The 15,651-nt window shown below is 35.3% G+C and overlaps 2 protein-coding genes across 2 annotated transcripts; both read left to right on the top strand.

The window, feature by feature from the left end:
- The first annotated feature begins 2,896 nt into the window (after positions 1 to 2,896).
- Positions 2,897 to 6,132, top strand: LOC145585317 (7-deoxyloganetin glucosyltransferase-like). Its single transcript, XM_081642028.1, has 2 exons — positions 2,897 to 3,527; positions 5,111 to 6,132. The coding sequence occupies exons 1-2, from the start codon at positions 3,002 to 3,004 to the stop codon at positions 6,073 to 6,075; spliced, it is 1,491 nt and encodes a 496-aa protein (XP_081498154.1). The 5' UTR covers positions 2,897 to 3,001; the 3' UTR covers positions 6,076 to 6,132.
- A 5,156-nt stretch (positions 6,133 to 11,288) lies between these two features.
- LOC145584303 (uncharacterized) lies at positions 11,289 to 11,840 on the top strand. Its single transcript, XM_081641171.1, has one exon. The coding sequence runs from the start codon at positions 11,289 to 11,291 to the stop codon at positions 11,838 to 11,840; it is 552 nt and encodes a 183-aa protein (XP_081497297.1).
- The last annotated feature ends 3,811 nt before the right edge of the window (positions 11,841 to 15,651 follow it).

Raw genomic sequence — 15,651 nt, 5'->3', positions numbered from 1 at the left:
ATGATATAAATTTCGATAACAAATTTTGTAGTGATTTATGAGAGCTTTGGGCCTGCCAACGTTGCCCAAAGCTCCAAATACTAGGATGCTAAAGCCCAAATTGGAATCAGCCCAATGCTTAATTAATTAATTTGATCACTAATAATTCATGGTCTAGGTTTTATTGACCAATCCACGTAAATTTCAATTATTTCATAACATAGATAATGTTTTCGATTTAACTTTACCTCTTGTTTAGAAAAGGACGATAAACTAAGGGCCTGTTCTCATTGACTTATTAGATCTGAACTGAACTGAACTTATTACAACTGAACTCAACTGAACTAAACTTATTAGAGCTGAACTCAACTGAACTGAATTGAAATGAAAATAATCATATGAAAACAGACCCTAAAACTAAATCTCATGCTGAAATAAAGACCAAATCGACCTTATACCAGTTTAGTCACTATCTTGAAGAAGGCCGTTTTATATTTGTAATTTGGACAATGTCGTAGGGTCAAGAAACTCTTATTACTTCTATTGATTTTTCTTTTTTATTTTTAAGACATCCATATCAAATTATCAATTGCATGTATGTAAATCCCATCACCCCACTAGTATCTATTGATTTTCCTCTCGCATGGGTGAAAGGAGAGCTTTCAAATACTAGTCTACTACACCAATCTTGATTATTGTTATCAATCAAATAGATATAAATTGAGTGGCATTAATTGACGTAGTTGCTCGAGCTAGTAACTAGATTACGTTCTTACTAGTCAATGGCAGCTAGCTATCCATATTAATAGCCACAACTTTTGTGGAGGTGTTGTCGAAACGGGATGGCATCATTGGCATCATATGGCCGGTCCATTCAAATTAGCAATGTACGTATTAGGGGTGAGTAAAAAATCAGGGTGTCCTAAATCGGAATCTATTCCGAGTAGCAAATATGGAGAACCTGTTGCAACAAGTTTCGGTTCGGGTTCTCAATTTTTTGAAATCGGAACCTGTAGGGTACCCTGTAACCTGATAAAATATCAGTTAATTTCAAATTATACACCAAATGTAACTTATTTTTTAAAATAATAAATTACAATTATAAATATATGTATTAAATTTGTTAGACAACTACTATTAGTTTATTTTATTTGCGAGTTGTAAACATTAAAAATTAGTGACCAACCAATTTTGTGAAAAAAAATCTGCAAAAAGTTAGTAAGTATATTACAAGACGGGATACCCTGTAGGTTCCAGTTTCGGTTCCCAATTTTTAGAAACGATTTCGGTTTCCATTTGGAGAACCTAGTTCCGGTTCTAGGAATTTTAACAGGGTGCCCTGTTATGCTCACCCCTAGTACGTATATACTACTCCCTCCGTTCCTAAAATATATTTCTATTTCTCTCTATTATGTGAGGAATAAATGTTATAAATAGGAATGTAATTTAGAGATTAAGAGAGTAGGCGTTGAAATTTTTATGGCTTAGAAATTGAACGGAGTAGAAGAGATTAAGAGATGGACAAGACACGTACTATAGATATTTTTGTTAGAAAGTATGGAATACAAGGGATTTTTTAATTGGATTTGAAATGGTAATTTGTAAATACTACAGCAAGGAATTTCAGAACTAGTCAATTTATTGAGGGTTCAATTTTATATTTATAAAGCTATAATGGTAAACAGCTTCTAGTAAACAACCCTACACAAACATTTCCATCATTCCCTTATAATATAACCTCTTCATATAATCCTCTAGGACCTCTACTATTCCATTTATTTTAAACTTTTGTTTAAATCTATACTAATCTATTAAAAGGCGTTTTTAAAAAAGTTTATGTATCACGTACACCTTTCATTACGCCACATCATCCACTCAAGTTCTTATTCTGCCATGTCACCCACTCAACGCCACGTGGCTCTTCCTTCCATATGTTTCTCATTGCATGTCAGTATTACTTCCTCTGTTTTTTTTAGTTGACACCTTTCTATTATCATGCTTGCCAACGCATGTTTTTAACGATTAATATCTCTAATTATCAACATTGTAAAATTATAAAAAGTAGATATTAATAAAATATACTTTGAAACAATTCAAACAAGATCTCACATGAATATGTTTTATCGTATCTATAAACCACAAAAGCAGTGAGTCAAAGCGTGTTGTGTGAATAATATAAAAGTCAAACGGTGTCAACTAGAAAAAACGGAGGAAGTAAATTTTTTTTAAAAAAATGCTCTTCACAAAATTTGAACACAAAACCTCTAATTCTAGAGGCTTGAGCATCTTAGCACCAAGCTATGTGATGTTTTATGTTACCTTTTGATACAAAATATTAATATGTATAACAAAATTATCAAGAGAAAAATGTAATGACTTAGGGCATTGCCCGGATCCAAATTCTAGTTATAAATTCTTCAAAGTTATTGTAATTAATTATATAAATAAATTTGGATTGGAAGTAAAATAGAGATGGATTTTCGTACTCCCAATATTGTTTTGCAAGACTTAATATAACATATAAAGCTATTGCATATTTGCATACATATATTATGTTGAATATATATGAGTATTATAAAGTCTGTAAGAAATTGCTTGATCTTAATTCTTTAAGTTGAATATAAATTATATGGGGATATTATAATTCAAAATTACAAACTAAAAAAAGGTGTGGAGTAAAGGGATTTTATCATGGTTCAATTGGAAATTTCCTTTATAAGTCAATTACTTAGCTAGTTTAGAATTTATGAATAGTCATGTTGGACTGTTGGTAAATACTTTTGATAAATTAACCATTTTAGTGAAAGGGTTATCAACAAACATACAAATACATAACTTTCTCAGTTAATTCAATACAAGTATCTTTCAAAAAAAATTCAATACAAGTGGAATATAAACACTGCATGCAACTTCTATATAAATGGACTTTGTTTCATCAACTAGTACATCATAACACCCACACCAATAGCTAGCATATAATTTTCTCTAGTGAAAGTGCTTAGTCAAACTACTTCAACAAAAAATGGGCTCATTAATTGAAGTAAAAAAAGAGGCTAAGGTTCATGTAGTTTGTGTCCCATTTCCCGCACAAGGTCACATAAGCCCCATGTTAAACCTAGCCAAATTACTCCATACCAAAGGCATCCATATAACCTTTGTCAATACCGAGTTTAACCATAGTCGGTTTCTAAGGTCAAGGGGTCCGAACTTCCTAGATGGCCTCCCATCGTCTTTTCGATTCGAGGCCATCCCGGATGGCATACCACCCTCGGACCCCGATGCAACCCAAGATGTCCCTGCCATGTTCCATGCTGTTTTAAATTATTGTCTCGAGCCTTTCAAGAAACTTCTCGTAAGGCTTAATGATGAAGAAGGTTCACCTCGTGTCACGTATATTTTATCGGATTGTATCATGCCTTTCACTCAAGATGCCGCACGAGAGGTTGGGGACTTGCCTGTGGTTCTTCTATGGACTGCTAGCGCTTGTGGGTTCTTGGGTTATGCTCAATATCGACCTCTTCTTGAGAAGGGCATTGTGCCTTTCAAAGGTTTATTTCCTTGTTCCTTAATTCTTGTATTTTAAATTCTATTTGCTAGCCTGTTAATAGCGAGTAGCCCGTAACATTTATTTAAAATTTATACTTTATCCACTATATACTTGCTACTCTGTACATATATTAATTTATTAAAAAATTACACCTGTTAATTTGAGTAATCAGGTTGAATTCGGGTCATGTCAGCTAAAAAAAATTTATCTCAAATAGTGTAAAAACATAATAACATTACAAAATATGATATATGAATCAAATCTGATCGAGTTTGGGTTGAGTTAGGTCAAATTCAGATTCTCTCTCGATAGTTATGGATTTAGATTCGGGTTGATTCGGATTCTCTGTTGGTAACTTTGGGTAAGGAATTAATAGCTCTAAATGGCACGCATGTTAAGAAGGGTAGGGAGAGAAATTAAAAATAAGTGCCACCTTTTTGGCGATGAATCATTCAATCCCACATATATGGACTTTGTTTGGAAATTGGTGGTTGACGGTTGGCTATCGACTAATTTTATTGGGTGGTTTGATTGACTATTTGTATTGCCTTTTTTTATGAACTGTTTGACTTTTTATCTGCTTAAAAACTTAATTAGTATAATTGGTTGTCGTACATTATTAGAAACTTAGATACCCAAAGCCAAGAGCTACTCTAAGCATTTTTTTTTTTTTTGGCATATAAAAAGTTAGTTTTCAACCGGCTAAAAAAAGCCATTTAACAGATTTTTAACTATTTGACCAAATGAGAAAGCTTTAAGCCAAAAATCAATAAAAAAATCACTTATGTACGGAAACAAGGCCATACATTTTGTTAAGTTACTCTCTACGTTCCTAAAATATTGTACGGCCTTGTTCACTTCACCTTAAAAAATAATATGCAGTAAAAATAATTTCAATTCAGTAAAAATAATTTCAGCAAAAATAAGTTCAATTCAGTAAAAATAAGTTTAGTTCAGTAAAAATAATTTCAGTTCAGTAAAAATCAGTAACCTTAAAGAAGAAATATAATTGAAAATCAGTAAAAATAATTCTAGTTAGCAAACATAATTTCAATTCAGTAAAATTAATTTCAATTAAGTAAAATTAATTTCAATTAAGTAAAATTAATTTAATTTCAGCAAAAATAATTTAAGTTCAGTAAAAATAATTTCAATTCAGTAAAAATAAGGCGAAGTAAACGAGACCTACGTTTGATGATTTTACACGGTTATTAAACAAAATAAAATAGTGAAAAACAATGATTACATAATCAAGTAATAAGGCATTAAAGTCACAAATGGATATAGGAACGAATATTTACGTTGGGAGTTGGTAAATGTTAATGGAAAAGTCATCTACACTGTATTATCTATATGTATTTCCTCTGTCCCACAATGTCACTAATTTATTAAGTTGTGCAGATTCTAATTATCTAACAAACAGCTGCTTGGACGCAATCGTTGATTGGGTCCCTAGCATGGAAGGCATACAGTCAAAATAATTTAGTGAAAAGCAATGATTATTGATTAAACATGACATAATCAATTATTCGCATTATTCCTCTGTCCCACAGTGCCACGTACTAATTTAATTAAGTTTTGCAGATCCTAATTACCCAACAAACGGCTGTTTAGACACGATCGTTGATTGGGTCCCTAGCATGGAAGGCATACGATTAAAAGATATCCCAAGCTTCATTAGAACCATGGAAGAAGATGACATATTGCTTTATCTCTTGATGATCTCTGTAGAAAAATCTTGCAAATCTTCATCACCAGTAATTTTCAATACTTTTGATGCATTGGAACAAGATGTTCTCAACGACATATCCAAAATAATGGTTGGTCCTATTTACACTATTGGACCGTTACATTTCCTAATAAAACAACGCATAAACCAACTTGAAAATAATAATGGTGATTGTGGGATCAAGTCTCTAAGGTCTAATCTTTGGAAAGAGGACAAGTATTGCCTTCAATGGCTCGATTCGATGAAGCCAAATTCCGTGCTGTATGTAAGTTTTGGGAGCATCACAACCATGACAAATGAAAATCTAGTAGAATTCGCGTGGGGGCTTGCAAATAGCAAACACCCGTTTCTATGGATAGTTAGACCGGATATTGTAACAGGTGATTCCGCAATTCTTCCATCAGATTTTTTAGTTGAAACGAAAGATAGGGGGATTTTAGCTAGTTGGTGTGATCAAGAAAAGGTGTTAAACCACCAAGCCACGGGTGCCTTCTTAACACATTGTGGATGGAACTCGACTCTTGATACTATATGTGGAGGGAAGCCTGTGCTTTGTTGGCCATTTTTCGCCGAGCAACAAACTAATTGTTGGTATTTTTGCAACAAATGGGGCACGGGCATGGAGATAGACAAAGATGTTAAGAGGGACGAGGTTGAGAGGCAAGTGATTGAATTAATGGAAGGTAAAAAGGGTGAAGAAATGCGTAAGAATGCATTGAAGTGGAAAAAATTGGCTGAAGAATCAACAATGCCAACTGGATCATCATGCTTGAATCTGGAACAATTGATGAATCAAGTGTTTATTCCACTGAAAAACTGAAAAATTACCCTGAATAAATTTATAAAAGTATTACTTCTAATTCTTAATCTTTTTTTTATGATATTGTATTAAGGTATGCTTGGATTAGAGGTAATTTAATGAATTGTGTGTTTGTATGGTAGCGACTAGAGTGCGTCAAGTCAAAGATATGTCATAACAAGCAAGTAGGCCTAATATGTTTGGTGAATAATGGGCTTGTTGGGCTTTGGCAGCACGTTTTGATGAGAATCAGTTTTGTAAAAATTATGGAACTAGTTTTGTGAGGTCCCATCTTCTATTCTTCTTCAAAAATCCAAGATCACAAAGCAACTTAATGAACAAAGCAACATAACTAATAACAAGAAAAACTTAAAATTATTGATGGAGAAATCATGAACCCTAGGCAATCTGGTGGAGAAATTGAGAAGAGAACCAAGGTTTGTCATTTTAAGTACCTCAAATTCATAGTTGAATTAATTAAGGAAAAACAACATAGGAAACTTCAAAAGCAGTGAAAAAATATCAACTGATGTTAACTGTTAATAGAAGATAAGGGAGATTTCGAGTTAAGAGGTGATCGATTTAGGGTTAATAGGCTAACAACATTATCTCTGTTAGACATTAAAGACATATCATTAATCATGCATAAATTAGTACTTATGAAAACTCCCAAGTACGTGATTATTTTGTAAAGTATTGAATAAAAAGTCAAAGTTATACGGTGAAAAAAGGAAAAAATAAATAAATTATTTGGTACTCCGCAGCATATAGTTGAAAGGTGATTGTAATAAAATTGAATGAAATGATTAATTCACGGACTGAACAATATTGCTTTGTTAATAAGTAAATGTATGTTGATTATAAAAGCTAATAAGTAATAACTTGTCAAAGTATTGTAAATTATTTTCATCACAAGTTAGCATTTCTTTGGATTTGCCACTGAGACTGTTGAGTAATTAGGTTTTGATGATTATAAACTAATGATGATTATCTATCTAACGTGTTTGTTAAGTTGTGCATAGAAAGAACAAGTTATGCTTGGAACAGGGTACAAGGAACCTGAGTAATGACAGGTATATATATAAGTAACCTGAGCAATATATGATAAGCAATAATAGAAGGAAAAAGAGCAATGATGAGTGTTATGGTTGATAAGCATGATGATGGCGAAGGAACCATGAAGATAACTATGTTAATAGGTGTTTACATATGTTAACTTCATGAGGTAAGTATCCTATGCATACATGGGTCATGTATGTGTAGGAGTCTTTTAATTTAGTTTAGTTTTCTAGTTTGCTTTTATGTTAGCTCTAGCTTAGTTTGGTCTTGTTTTAGTTTTCTTTATTGTTTTTATAAATATAAATAAACTTCTGTTTTATTTTGTTATCTTCAGAAGTTTTCTCAGTTTAATGACTGAGCAAACTTCTATCTAATAAGAGTATTCTAGTGTTTTGATGTTTTCAGGATAAGTAAACTCCGAGAGTTGAAGTGAGAACTGAAACAGAGGAACCTTAGAAGACTAAGGATGGCAAGCAAAACAGAAGAAGAGTTCAGAAAGAAGTTCTAGGAACAAGACGGGATGGAACTATAAAGTGTTCCCTGATAGGAACACATCAAGAGCTTCTTAACAGGAGCAAGCTTCGGTGTAATGCTGGAGACTCCAGGTTGTAATGACTTGGTCTGCGAATTCTAGTGTAATGCTAGAAGAGTGACAATAAGTTCTAGTGCAATGCTGGAACTTGGCATGCGGTTCCAGAAGTGGAACATTACCCCGAGATCCAGAATACATCAAGACTAAAGGATTCTAGCTAGAATAAGAGTTTCAAAGAAACAACATGAAGACGGAGAAATAGAAGTATATTGCTCTAGGATTCATGTAAGTATGTTTGACATAAAAGTCGGTCTGGAACAAGTTTATATAGAACCAAGGAGAACTCCAGACAGTCAATGAAATTAGAGTTACTGACTTATCAGGAACTCATAGACTATCAGTGTTTCGAACCTAATAGGAACTTAAGTATGCACATCTTTAAAGGTCGGTTTTAATGATATATATTTATCTAATAAGTGCATATCTTTTAGGGATTTGGTTTTATTGAATAAAGATATTTATTTTCTAATAAATCCCTTTTGAAAAAGATAAGTTTGTTTAGAAAGTATTTTTTAAACAAAATGATAAGATTAGAATAAAATTTGATTTTATGTTAATTATATCTTTATTATTAATGACAGATTTTATTCTTAACAAAAAGATATATTTTCTGAAAACTTATTTTTAGAAAATATCTTTTAAACTTATCTTTTGATAAAACCTATCTTTTTCAAGATGAAATGAATAATTTGAGTGTACTATAGATATGCTCATATGTATTCATTCCAAGTGGAGGCTGACGAAGTGTAGTGGTCGTGCTTAATGGTTTTATCCTTCACCACGAAGCTAAGTCAGTCCTCCTGGTCAAAGTTCTTATCAGGTTTTGGTTACAGTACGTCTAGTGAGTTTCAGACAAATCTTGAGTGTCCAACATATTAGTTTTATCTCTTTATTCATATATGTGTCTTTAGAGTTATTCAGGAAGAAAGGATGAGTTATATTAGTAAAGGTTAAACTTTCTCTCTCTAGAAGTATAGTCATCGGAGAGTAGCTCTTGCACCTTAGTGTAAGGGTCTCCGGGAGCTTGCTACTAGCTGGGGGGAAGAGGGGAACTTTTTCTATGTTCCATTCTTGAGTTAGTTTTTGTTCTTTCTGGGGTTAGTTTGTACCATCTCGTCCTGTTAGTGTTCTTGTAGGTATGGATTCTTCTTCGGACATGGATATTTTGTCCACGCAAGAATTAGATTTAGTTAGCGGGTCAGTAGTTAGGTTAGATGATAAGGAGGCTGGATGCATGGACATCGTGATGGCAGGGGAGGAGCAGGGCATTACTCTTGCCATGCAAATTCAGCATAATCATTTAAAGGATGCGAAAGGTAGCAAGTTGGATTGCATGATGAAGGACAATGCAAAGAGCATAGATCAAGTAGGGATTATTGGTTACAGTGAGGTGTCACCTGACCAACTAAGGCCAGAGCTAGCGTTGAGGCACCAAACTGGATCGTTCAGGGAACGTTACCAAATCCTCGCAATGGTTCATAGAAGCTAGGAAAATAATGATTAATTCCCAACAATGGAATGACGAGGAGGAGGTTCAGGTGACCCATGCCAATGCTGTCAATTTCCCAATAGAGAAAATCAGGGAGCTCCGAAAGCCTTAGAGTATACTTAATTGGGAAATGTCTAGGAGTTAAGGTAAGATCAGAATTCATGAATCAAAGGGTCCAAAGGATGTGGAACCCAAAGGGCGGATTAGAAGTGATTAAAATGGAGAATGGGGTATATCTCTTTAGATTCACTTTGCAAGACGATTTAGTATAAGCCTTGTTAGGTGGCCCTTGGTTCATATTCGATCACTACCTTATGATAGCTAAATGGAGGCCTAATTTCAGACCATCAGCTGACAATTTCCAAAGTATCTCGGTATGGATTAGGTTTTCGGAGCTTCCGGTCGAATATTATGATAAAGAGGCTTTGTATCGGATTACGGGAGTGGTGGGAAAGCCTATAAGGGTAGACTACTCGACGGATAGAATTAGTTGATGTAGATATGCCAGAGTTTGTGTTGAGGTGCAACTTGACCAACCTTTGGTCACCAAGGTTTGGGTTGGTAAGGCTTAGCAGAAAGTCGAATATGAGAAAATTCACAATTTGTGCTTTGATTGTGGAAGGATTGGTCACTTAAAAGATCTTTGTCAATGGAGAATTGGGATTGATAAAAGTACAATGAAGGATGATGAGGTGCAACCAGGGATCAAGTCACAGAAAGCAGAAAAGCACGCTTGTGCTATTCAAAATGGGGAATGCTCGGAACACCATGGTGCTATTGCTGGACCTACGAAGCTGCATGGAGAAGTAGGGAAAAATAGTAGCAAGCAAAGTCATGATATAGACATAGGCACCTATAGGCCTTGGGTCTTGGCTGCCCCGAGAAAGAAGTTTATTAAAAAAGATGATAAAAACAAAAAGGAAGGAAAAGGGGAGAATATCCAGAAAAATACAAATGAGAAGAATAAAAATAAATTGGTCAGGGATAACAGTAGCCGCCAACAGAATATAATAATAATAATAATAATAATAATAGCAACAGCAATAACAGCAACCAATGGAGGGAATTGGCGAATGAAGATTTTAATTAGCCAGGAACATACTCATAGGGAAGGTACAAAAAAAGGGAAAATGGTCCGAGGAGATTCAAATCCAAGAAAATCTGTAGCATTGGGAAGAAATGTATTTGATGGAGGTCGAGATCCCAGAGCCAAAATTAACATTAATGGTAATGGCGAATCATCTTCCACCCCCAACTCCCTTCAAATATCAATTATCATCCACAAAATACTTCACAACAACCTTATTCTAAACCTTCCGAATATCCTCTGTTTCTTCCAGCCAAAAAACATGGAAACACCGAACAACCGGAATCTCCAAGGAGGAGAATCGAACCAACAGTTTTCGTGCAATCACCCCAACCTCTTGCCTGCTGCCCTAACCCAACATCCATGCAACCTTTGCCCCCTAACTTTTTTTCATTCCCACCCACTCCTCGACCCTCGATTTCAATCTCAAACCGTATCTCCGAAAATTCTCCCACCAACACCAAGCAGCAGGACATTAACCCCATCCTCTCTGTCCCAGGACTCACTGCAATATCCAATTCGCAACCTCTTTCCAACACAACCGAACCCCTCTCTGTGGCCGACTCTAAAACAAAGCCAAACTCCAATAGAAAATCTAAACTTCATAAACGAAGGAATGAAACCTGTGATGAATCAATTCATTTATCCATCGCTTCCAGACTACGGAAAAAAATTTCTCCCCCTTAATCCCCCCCCAATTTCACCTTAAACTCATCTCTTGCGGTTAGCAAGCTTAAATTTAAACCTAATGCTTCCCCAAAACCTATTCATAGTAATGAAAACGCAGAGGGAGGTAGTGGGACTTGAGATGGACTTAAGTTTCATGTCGATAGGGAACATGGTTCAGGATATTTGGTTTGCGGCAATGCCATTATCAATGGAAGACATCTGGGCTTTGGGGAAGTTGCAAATGTGGAGGGATTGGAAGGAATTATTCCCCGACCAGGAATAATTTTGCGGAACAAAATTTGGGAATTTTTTCCTACTTTCCTTTTCCTTCTATCAATATGAAAGCCATCTTGTGGAATATAAGAGGTGCTTTGAGCAAGGAGTTTCTCTCTCACGCTAGGGAGGTAGTGAGAATCCATAAACCTGATATCTTTATGCTCTTGGAGACCAAGTCGAAGGACGAGGTTGCTAAGGTTACTTGTAAGAAACTTGGTTTTGATGATTACCGTACAAATCCTGCCGATGGTCTAAAGGGTGGAATTTGGCTTCTCTGGAAGAAGCCGGCTGAATTAATTGAGTTCATCGTTGATTCGACGCATGTAATTCACTCTCTTTTCAAGCTGATCCCAACTAGACCGGAGGTGCTGGTCACTGGTATTCATGCACTAGCTACGGAGAAGGATAAAAGCAACCTTTGGAGGGGACTGGGGGAAAATTTGCCTCCGAGTTCAACTCCATGGATGGTAATAGGGGACATGAATGAGGTCCTGTCTCAAGGAGAAAAGATGGGTGGAAGACCTGTTACTAATAGTTATGGGAGTTCTTTTGTGGATTGGACGGATGATGCGGGTTTGATTGATCTTCGCTATAATGGGCCAGATTCTACTTAGAACAATAGACGGGATGGTACAGCTCTCATTAGGGAAAGGCTAGATAAGGCTCTTGCTAATGCGGAATGGTTGAAAGTTCACCCAAACACGCAGGTATTTCATCTAGCTCATACTTATTCTGACCACTGTCCTCTCATGATTGACACTGGTACTGTTAGGTCTAATGGAAATTTTCCCTTTCGATGAAAAGAAGCTTGGATAGAAAACCCTAATTTTAAAGATTTTTTTAATAAAACTTAAATGAGGGGGAATAATTTTATTCAATCAAAAAATGATTTTATCCAGGATGTTCCTTCTTGGAGCAAGCATGTTTTTAACGAATCTATTGGAAATAAGATTATATTAATTGCTAGGATTCATGGTATTCAAAAAGTGCTAAGTACTAGGTATTCCTCCTTCCTGATTCACCTTGAAAAAGTTTTAATTAAACAGCTTGGGGAAACCTTAAAATTGGAACGAATACACTGGGCTCAAAAGGCGGGGTTAGATTGGAGGAAATATGGGGATTGGAACACTAGATATTTTCATGTTTTGGCCAAGGTTAAAAACAGTAGGGGTAAAATTCTAAGTCTTAAAGGGGAGGACGGATCTTGGACTAATGATCAGGAGACCCTTAAACTTATGTGCGTCGATCACTTTAAAGCCATTTTTAGCTCTAAACAATTGATGTAGTCCCGTACTGTTAATTTTGTGCCTAATTCCAAAATTAGTGATGATGATTTTACCCTTCTTTCGAGCGATGTGGATATTTTAGAAATAAAAACCGCCTTAAAATGATGGCTCCCATGAAAATTCCTAGACCCGATGGTATTCAACCGATTTTTTTCCAGAAATATTGGGATGTGGTTAGTGTTTCAATTGTTAACCTCATTACCAATAGTTTCAGGGAAGGAAAAATTCCAGAAAATATCAATGAGTCTTACATTGCCTTAATTCCCAAAATCAATCATCCGGAAACTATGAGTGATTTTAGACCAATAGGGCTTTGCAACTCTATCTATAAACTTATTACTAAGATTATAGCCAATATAATCAAACCCTTATTGAGTACCCTAATTAATCTAGTTCAATCTAGTTTCATAGAGGGTCGGACTATTGAGGAAAATGTGTTGGTTATCAAAGAGATTGCTCATTTTTTTTTAAAATCGAGCAAAAAACATTTGATGGCATTCAAAATTGATATCTCTAAAGCTTATGATAGTTTGGAATGGGGATTTATTAGGGAAACTTTGATGGGGCTTAATTTTCCAGACTCCCTTATTAATCTCATCTTAAGTTGTATTACTACCCCCTCCATCTCAATCCTTTGGAATGGAGAAATCACTAGTAGTTTTACTCCTTCTAGAGGAATTAGACAAGGTGATCCTCTTTCTTCCTATATTTTTGTCCTTTGTCTTGAGAGATTGTCTTTAATGATTGAGTAAAAAGTTTATGAAAAATATTGGATTCCGCTTAAGATAGACAAAGATGTGAGTATTTCACACCTCTTCTATGCGGACGATGTTTTCCTTTTTGCTAAGGCTTCGGTGGAGAATGTTAATGTCATTAAAGACGTTCTCCTTCAATTTGGTTCCAAATCTGGGCTTTTTATTAGCCCCACCAAGTCTAAAGTCATCTTTCCCCCTAAAATGAGTGTTTCTCTAAAAATGGTCGTTCTTAATGCTTCAAATATTAAGGGTGCTCCCTCATTTGGGAAATATTTAGGGGTTAATATTAGTCCTAATAGGCTTAGTAAAGCGGATTATGTTGATCTTCTTAATAAGACTAAGGATAGAATAAAGGGGTGGCAAGCTAAGTTTCTTAATATGGCGGGGAGAAGTACTTTAATTATATTTGTGCTTAACTCTTATCCCCTCTGTGCTATGCAAACTACTCTTATTCCTTGTTCTATTTTGAATGGTATGGAAAGAAGTTGTAGACGATTTCTTTGGAATAAAGTTGATAGATCTCATTACCTTCCTAGGACTAGTTGGGACAAGGTGTGTCTCCCTTCCGGAAGGGGGGGCTTGGGATGAGAATTCTTAGGAATTGAAATCTAGCCTTTATGGCTAAGCTAGGTTGGAGAATTATTCATGAACCGGATAAACTTTGGGTTAGAATTCTTAAAGCTAGATACTTTAAAAATTCTACTTTTCTTAATAGTATTCTGATATGTCTATTTTATATAGTATTTTACCCCTGTCCCTTGGTCAGAATTGGTAGTTTTTTTGGCTCTTTAGAGCCGCTTTTATTACTAATTTGTGTTTTCTAGTGTTTTCGTAGTTTTGGTTGAGTTTTGAAGGGAATTGCACATTTGGAGCATTTTCCCGGGATTTTATAGAGCAACTGCGAGCATTGGAGGAGCACGACCACTTTCCGTAGCCCAAGGCCGGTTGGAGTCATCAAACTGGTGATTAAGGGCTCGACATATGAGATACCGAGGCATTGGACACTAAGTATTAAAAGCTCCAAAGAGGAAATTCAGATTGAGCTAAGAAGGGAAGCCCAATCGAAGTCCAAGCAAAGCCGGGCCCGATCGGGCAACCTTTGGCTCGATCGGGCGGCTGCTCAGAATCAGAAGGCAAGGATAAAGGCGGGCCCGATCGGGCGCGTGTTTCTGATAACACGTTTTCAGCGATTTTTACTTAGTTTCTAATTAGGATTTTAGGAGCTTAGTATAATTACGTTTTGGGGTGTTTTTTTTATTCGACTACTCTCTATTATTATCTCTTTTACCTTTCTTTTAGACTTTCTCTCTCTACTTAGTTTTATTTTCTTTCTCTACAACTTTATACCTCGTTCTTGATTCAACTCATTATTTCCATTAACTTTGGTAACGATTTCTTCTCTATTAATTTCAGTAATTTTATTTCTTTATTCATCATGTCTTATTTAATTGCTTTGATTAGTGTAGTTTTAATTATGCGTGAGTAGTTTTCTTTCTAGGGTTTATGGGGATCCATAAATAACATGAAGGGGTAATTTATTGTTGTTGATTGTCAATGCTTAATTAATTTCCTATTGATTGATTTAATGCTATGCAACTAGATTTGCGCAGATCTTTTATGTATGAGTTTAGCAATATTGATTCGAGATTCGAGAGATGAGAATTGATATTTAGGCTTAGTTTCAATAGGCAGGTTAATTTATAAATGGTTAAGTCGAGATTCGAGGGATGAGATTTAATACCGGTAGATTAATTCTATGATTGTAATACGTAACGAAAGCCCTTTATGATCTGATTAGTTGATGCATTGATGATTGATTATTATGTTTTGCCCTGAAATGTTATTTATTGGTGAACCTATGCCCTAGGCTTTTAATCCTTGATTTTCTCTATCCCTTAATCTTAGTAGTTTAGTTTCCCTTTGATTATATTATTTTGTTACTTAATAATTTAGATTGCTTAGATTAATTAGGAATAGAAAGACTCGTTTCCCTGTGGTTTCGACCTTACTTCCCTATCTGCATTAGTTAGAGGATTTAGGAATTACTTTTGATTGGGTAATACGAATTTAGCCTGTCACAATCCTAGTGCCAAAGATTCTCCGTTATGGAGGGATATTCTCAAGGGTAAGGATCTCTTAATGAAAGGTATTTCTTATAGAATTGGTAATGGAGAAGACATTTGTCTATGGTATCACCATTGGGTGGGGGATAAACCCATCTATCTAGCCATTAACAATTCTATTCCCGATTCCATTGCTCATTGGAGGGTAAGTTACATCATCAAAAATGGGAAGTGGGACTTGAGTAGAATAAGGCACATTGTTCCTGGCCATATTTGCAATTTGATTATTGATATTCCTCTTCCATCTATTGCCAAAGTGGA

This window comes from Chenopodium album, chromosome 16, assembly GCF_948465745.1.
Source record: "Chenopodium album chromosome 16, dcCheAlbu1.1, whole genome shotgun sequence".
Taxonomy (NCBI): Eukaryota; Viridiplantae; Streptophyta; class Magnoliopsida; order Caryophyllales; family Amaranthaceae; genus Chenopodium; species Chenopodium album.
The sequence above is the reverse complement of the archived record's forward strand: the minus strand, read 5'-3'. Positions and strand labels throughout refer to the sequence as shown.

Bases quoted from the DNA above. Each gene is read 5' to 3' on its own strand.
- LOC145584303 (XM_081641171.1), top strand. From the start codon at position 11,289: ATGAAAGCCATCTTGTGGAATATAAGAGGTGCTTTGAGCAAGGAGTTT.
- LOC145585317 (XM_081642028.1), top strand. From the start codon at position 3,002: ATGGGCTCATTAATTGAAGTAAAAAAAGAGGCTAAGGTTCATGTAGTT. The intron at 3,528-5,110 runs GTTTATTTCCTT...TAAGTTTTGCAG, and splicing joins GGGCATTGTGCCTTTCAAAG to ATCCTAATTACCCAACAAAC.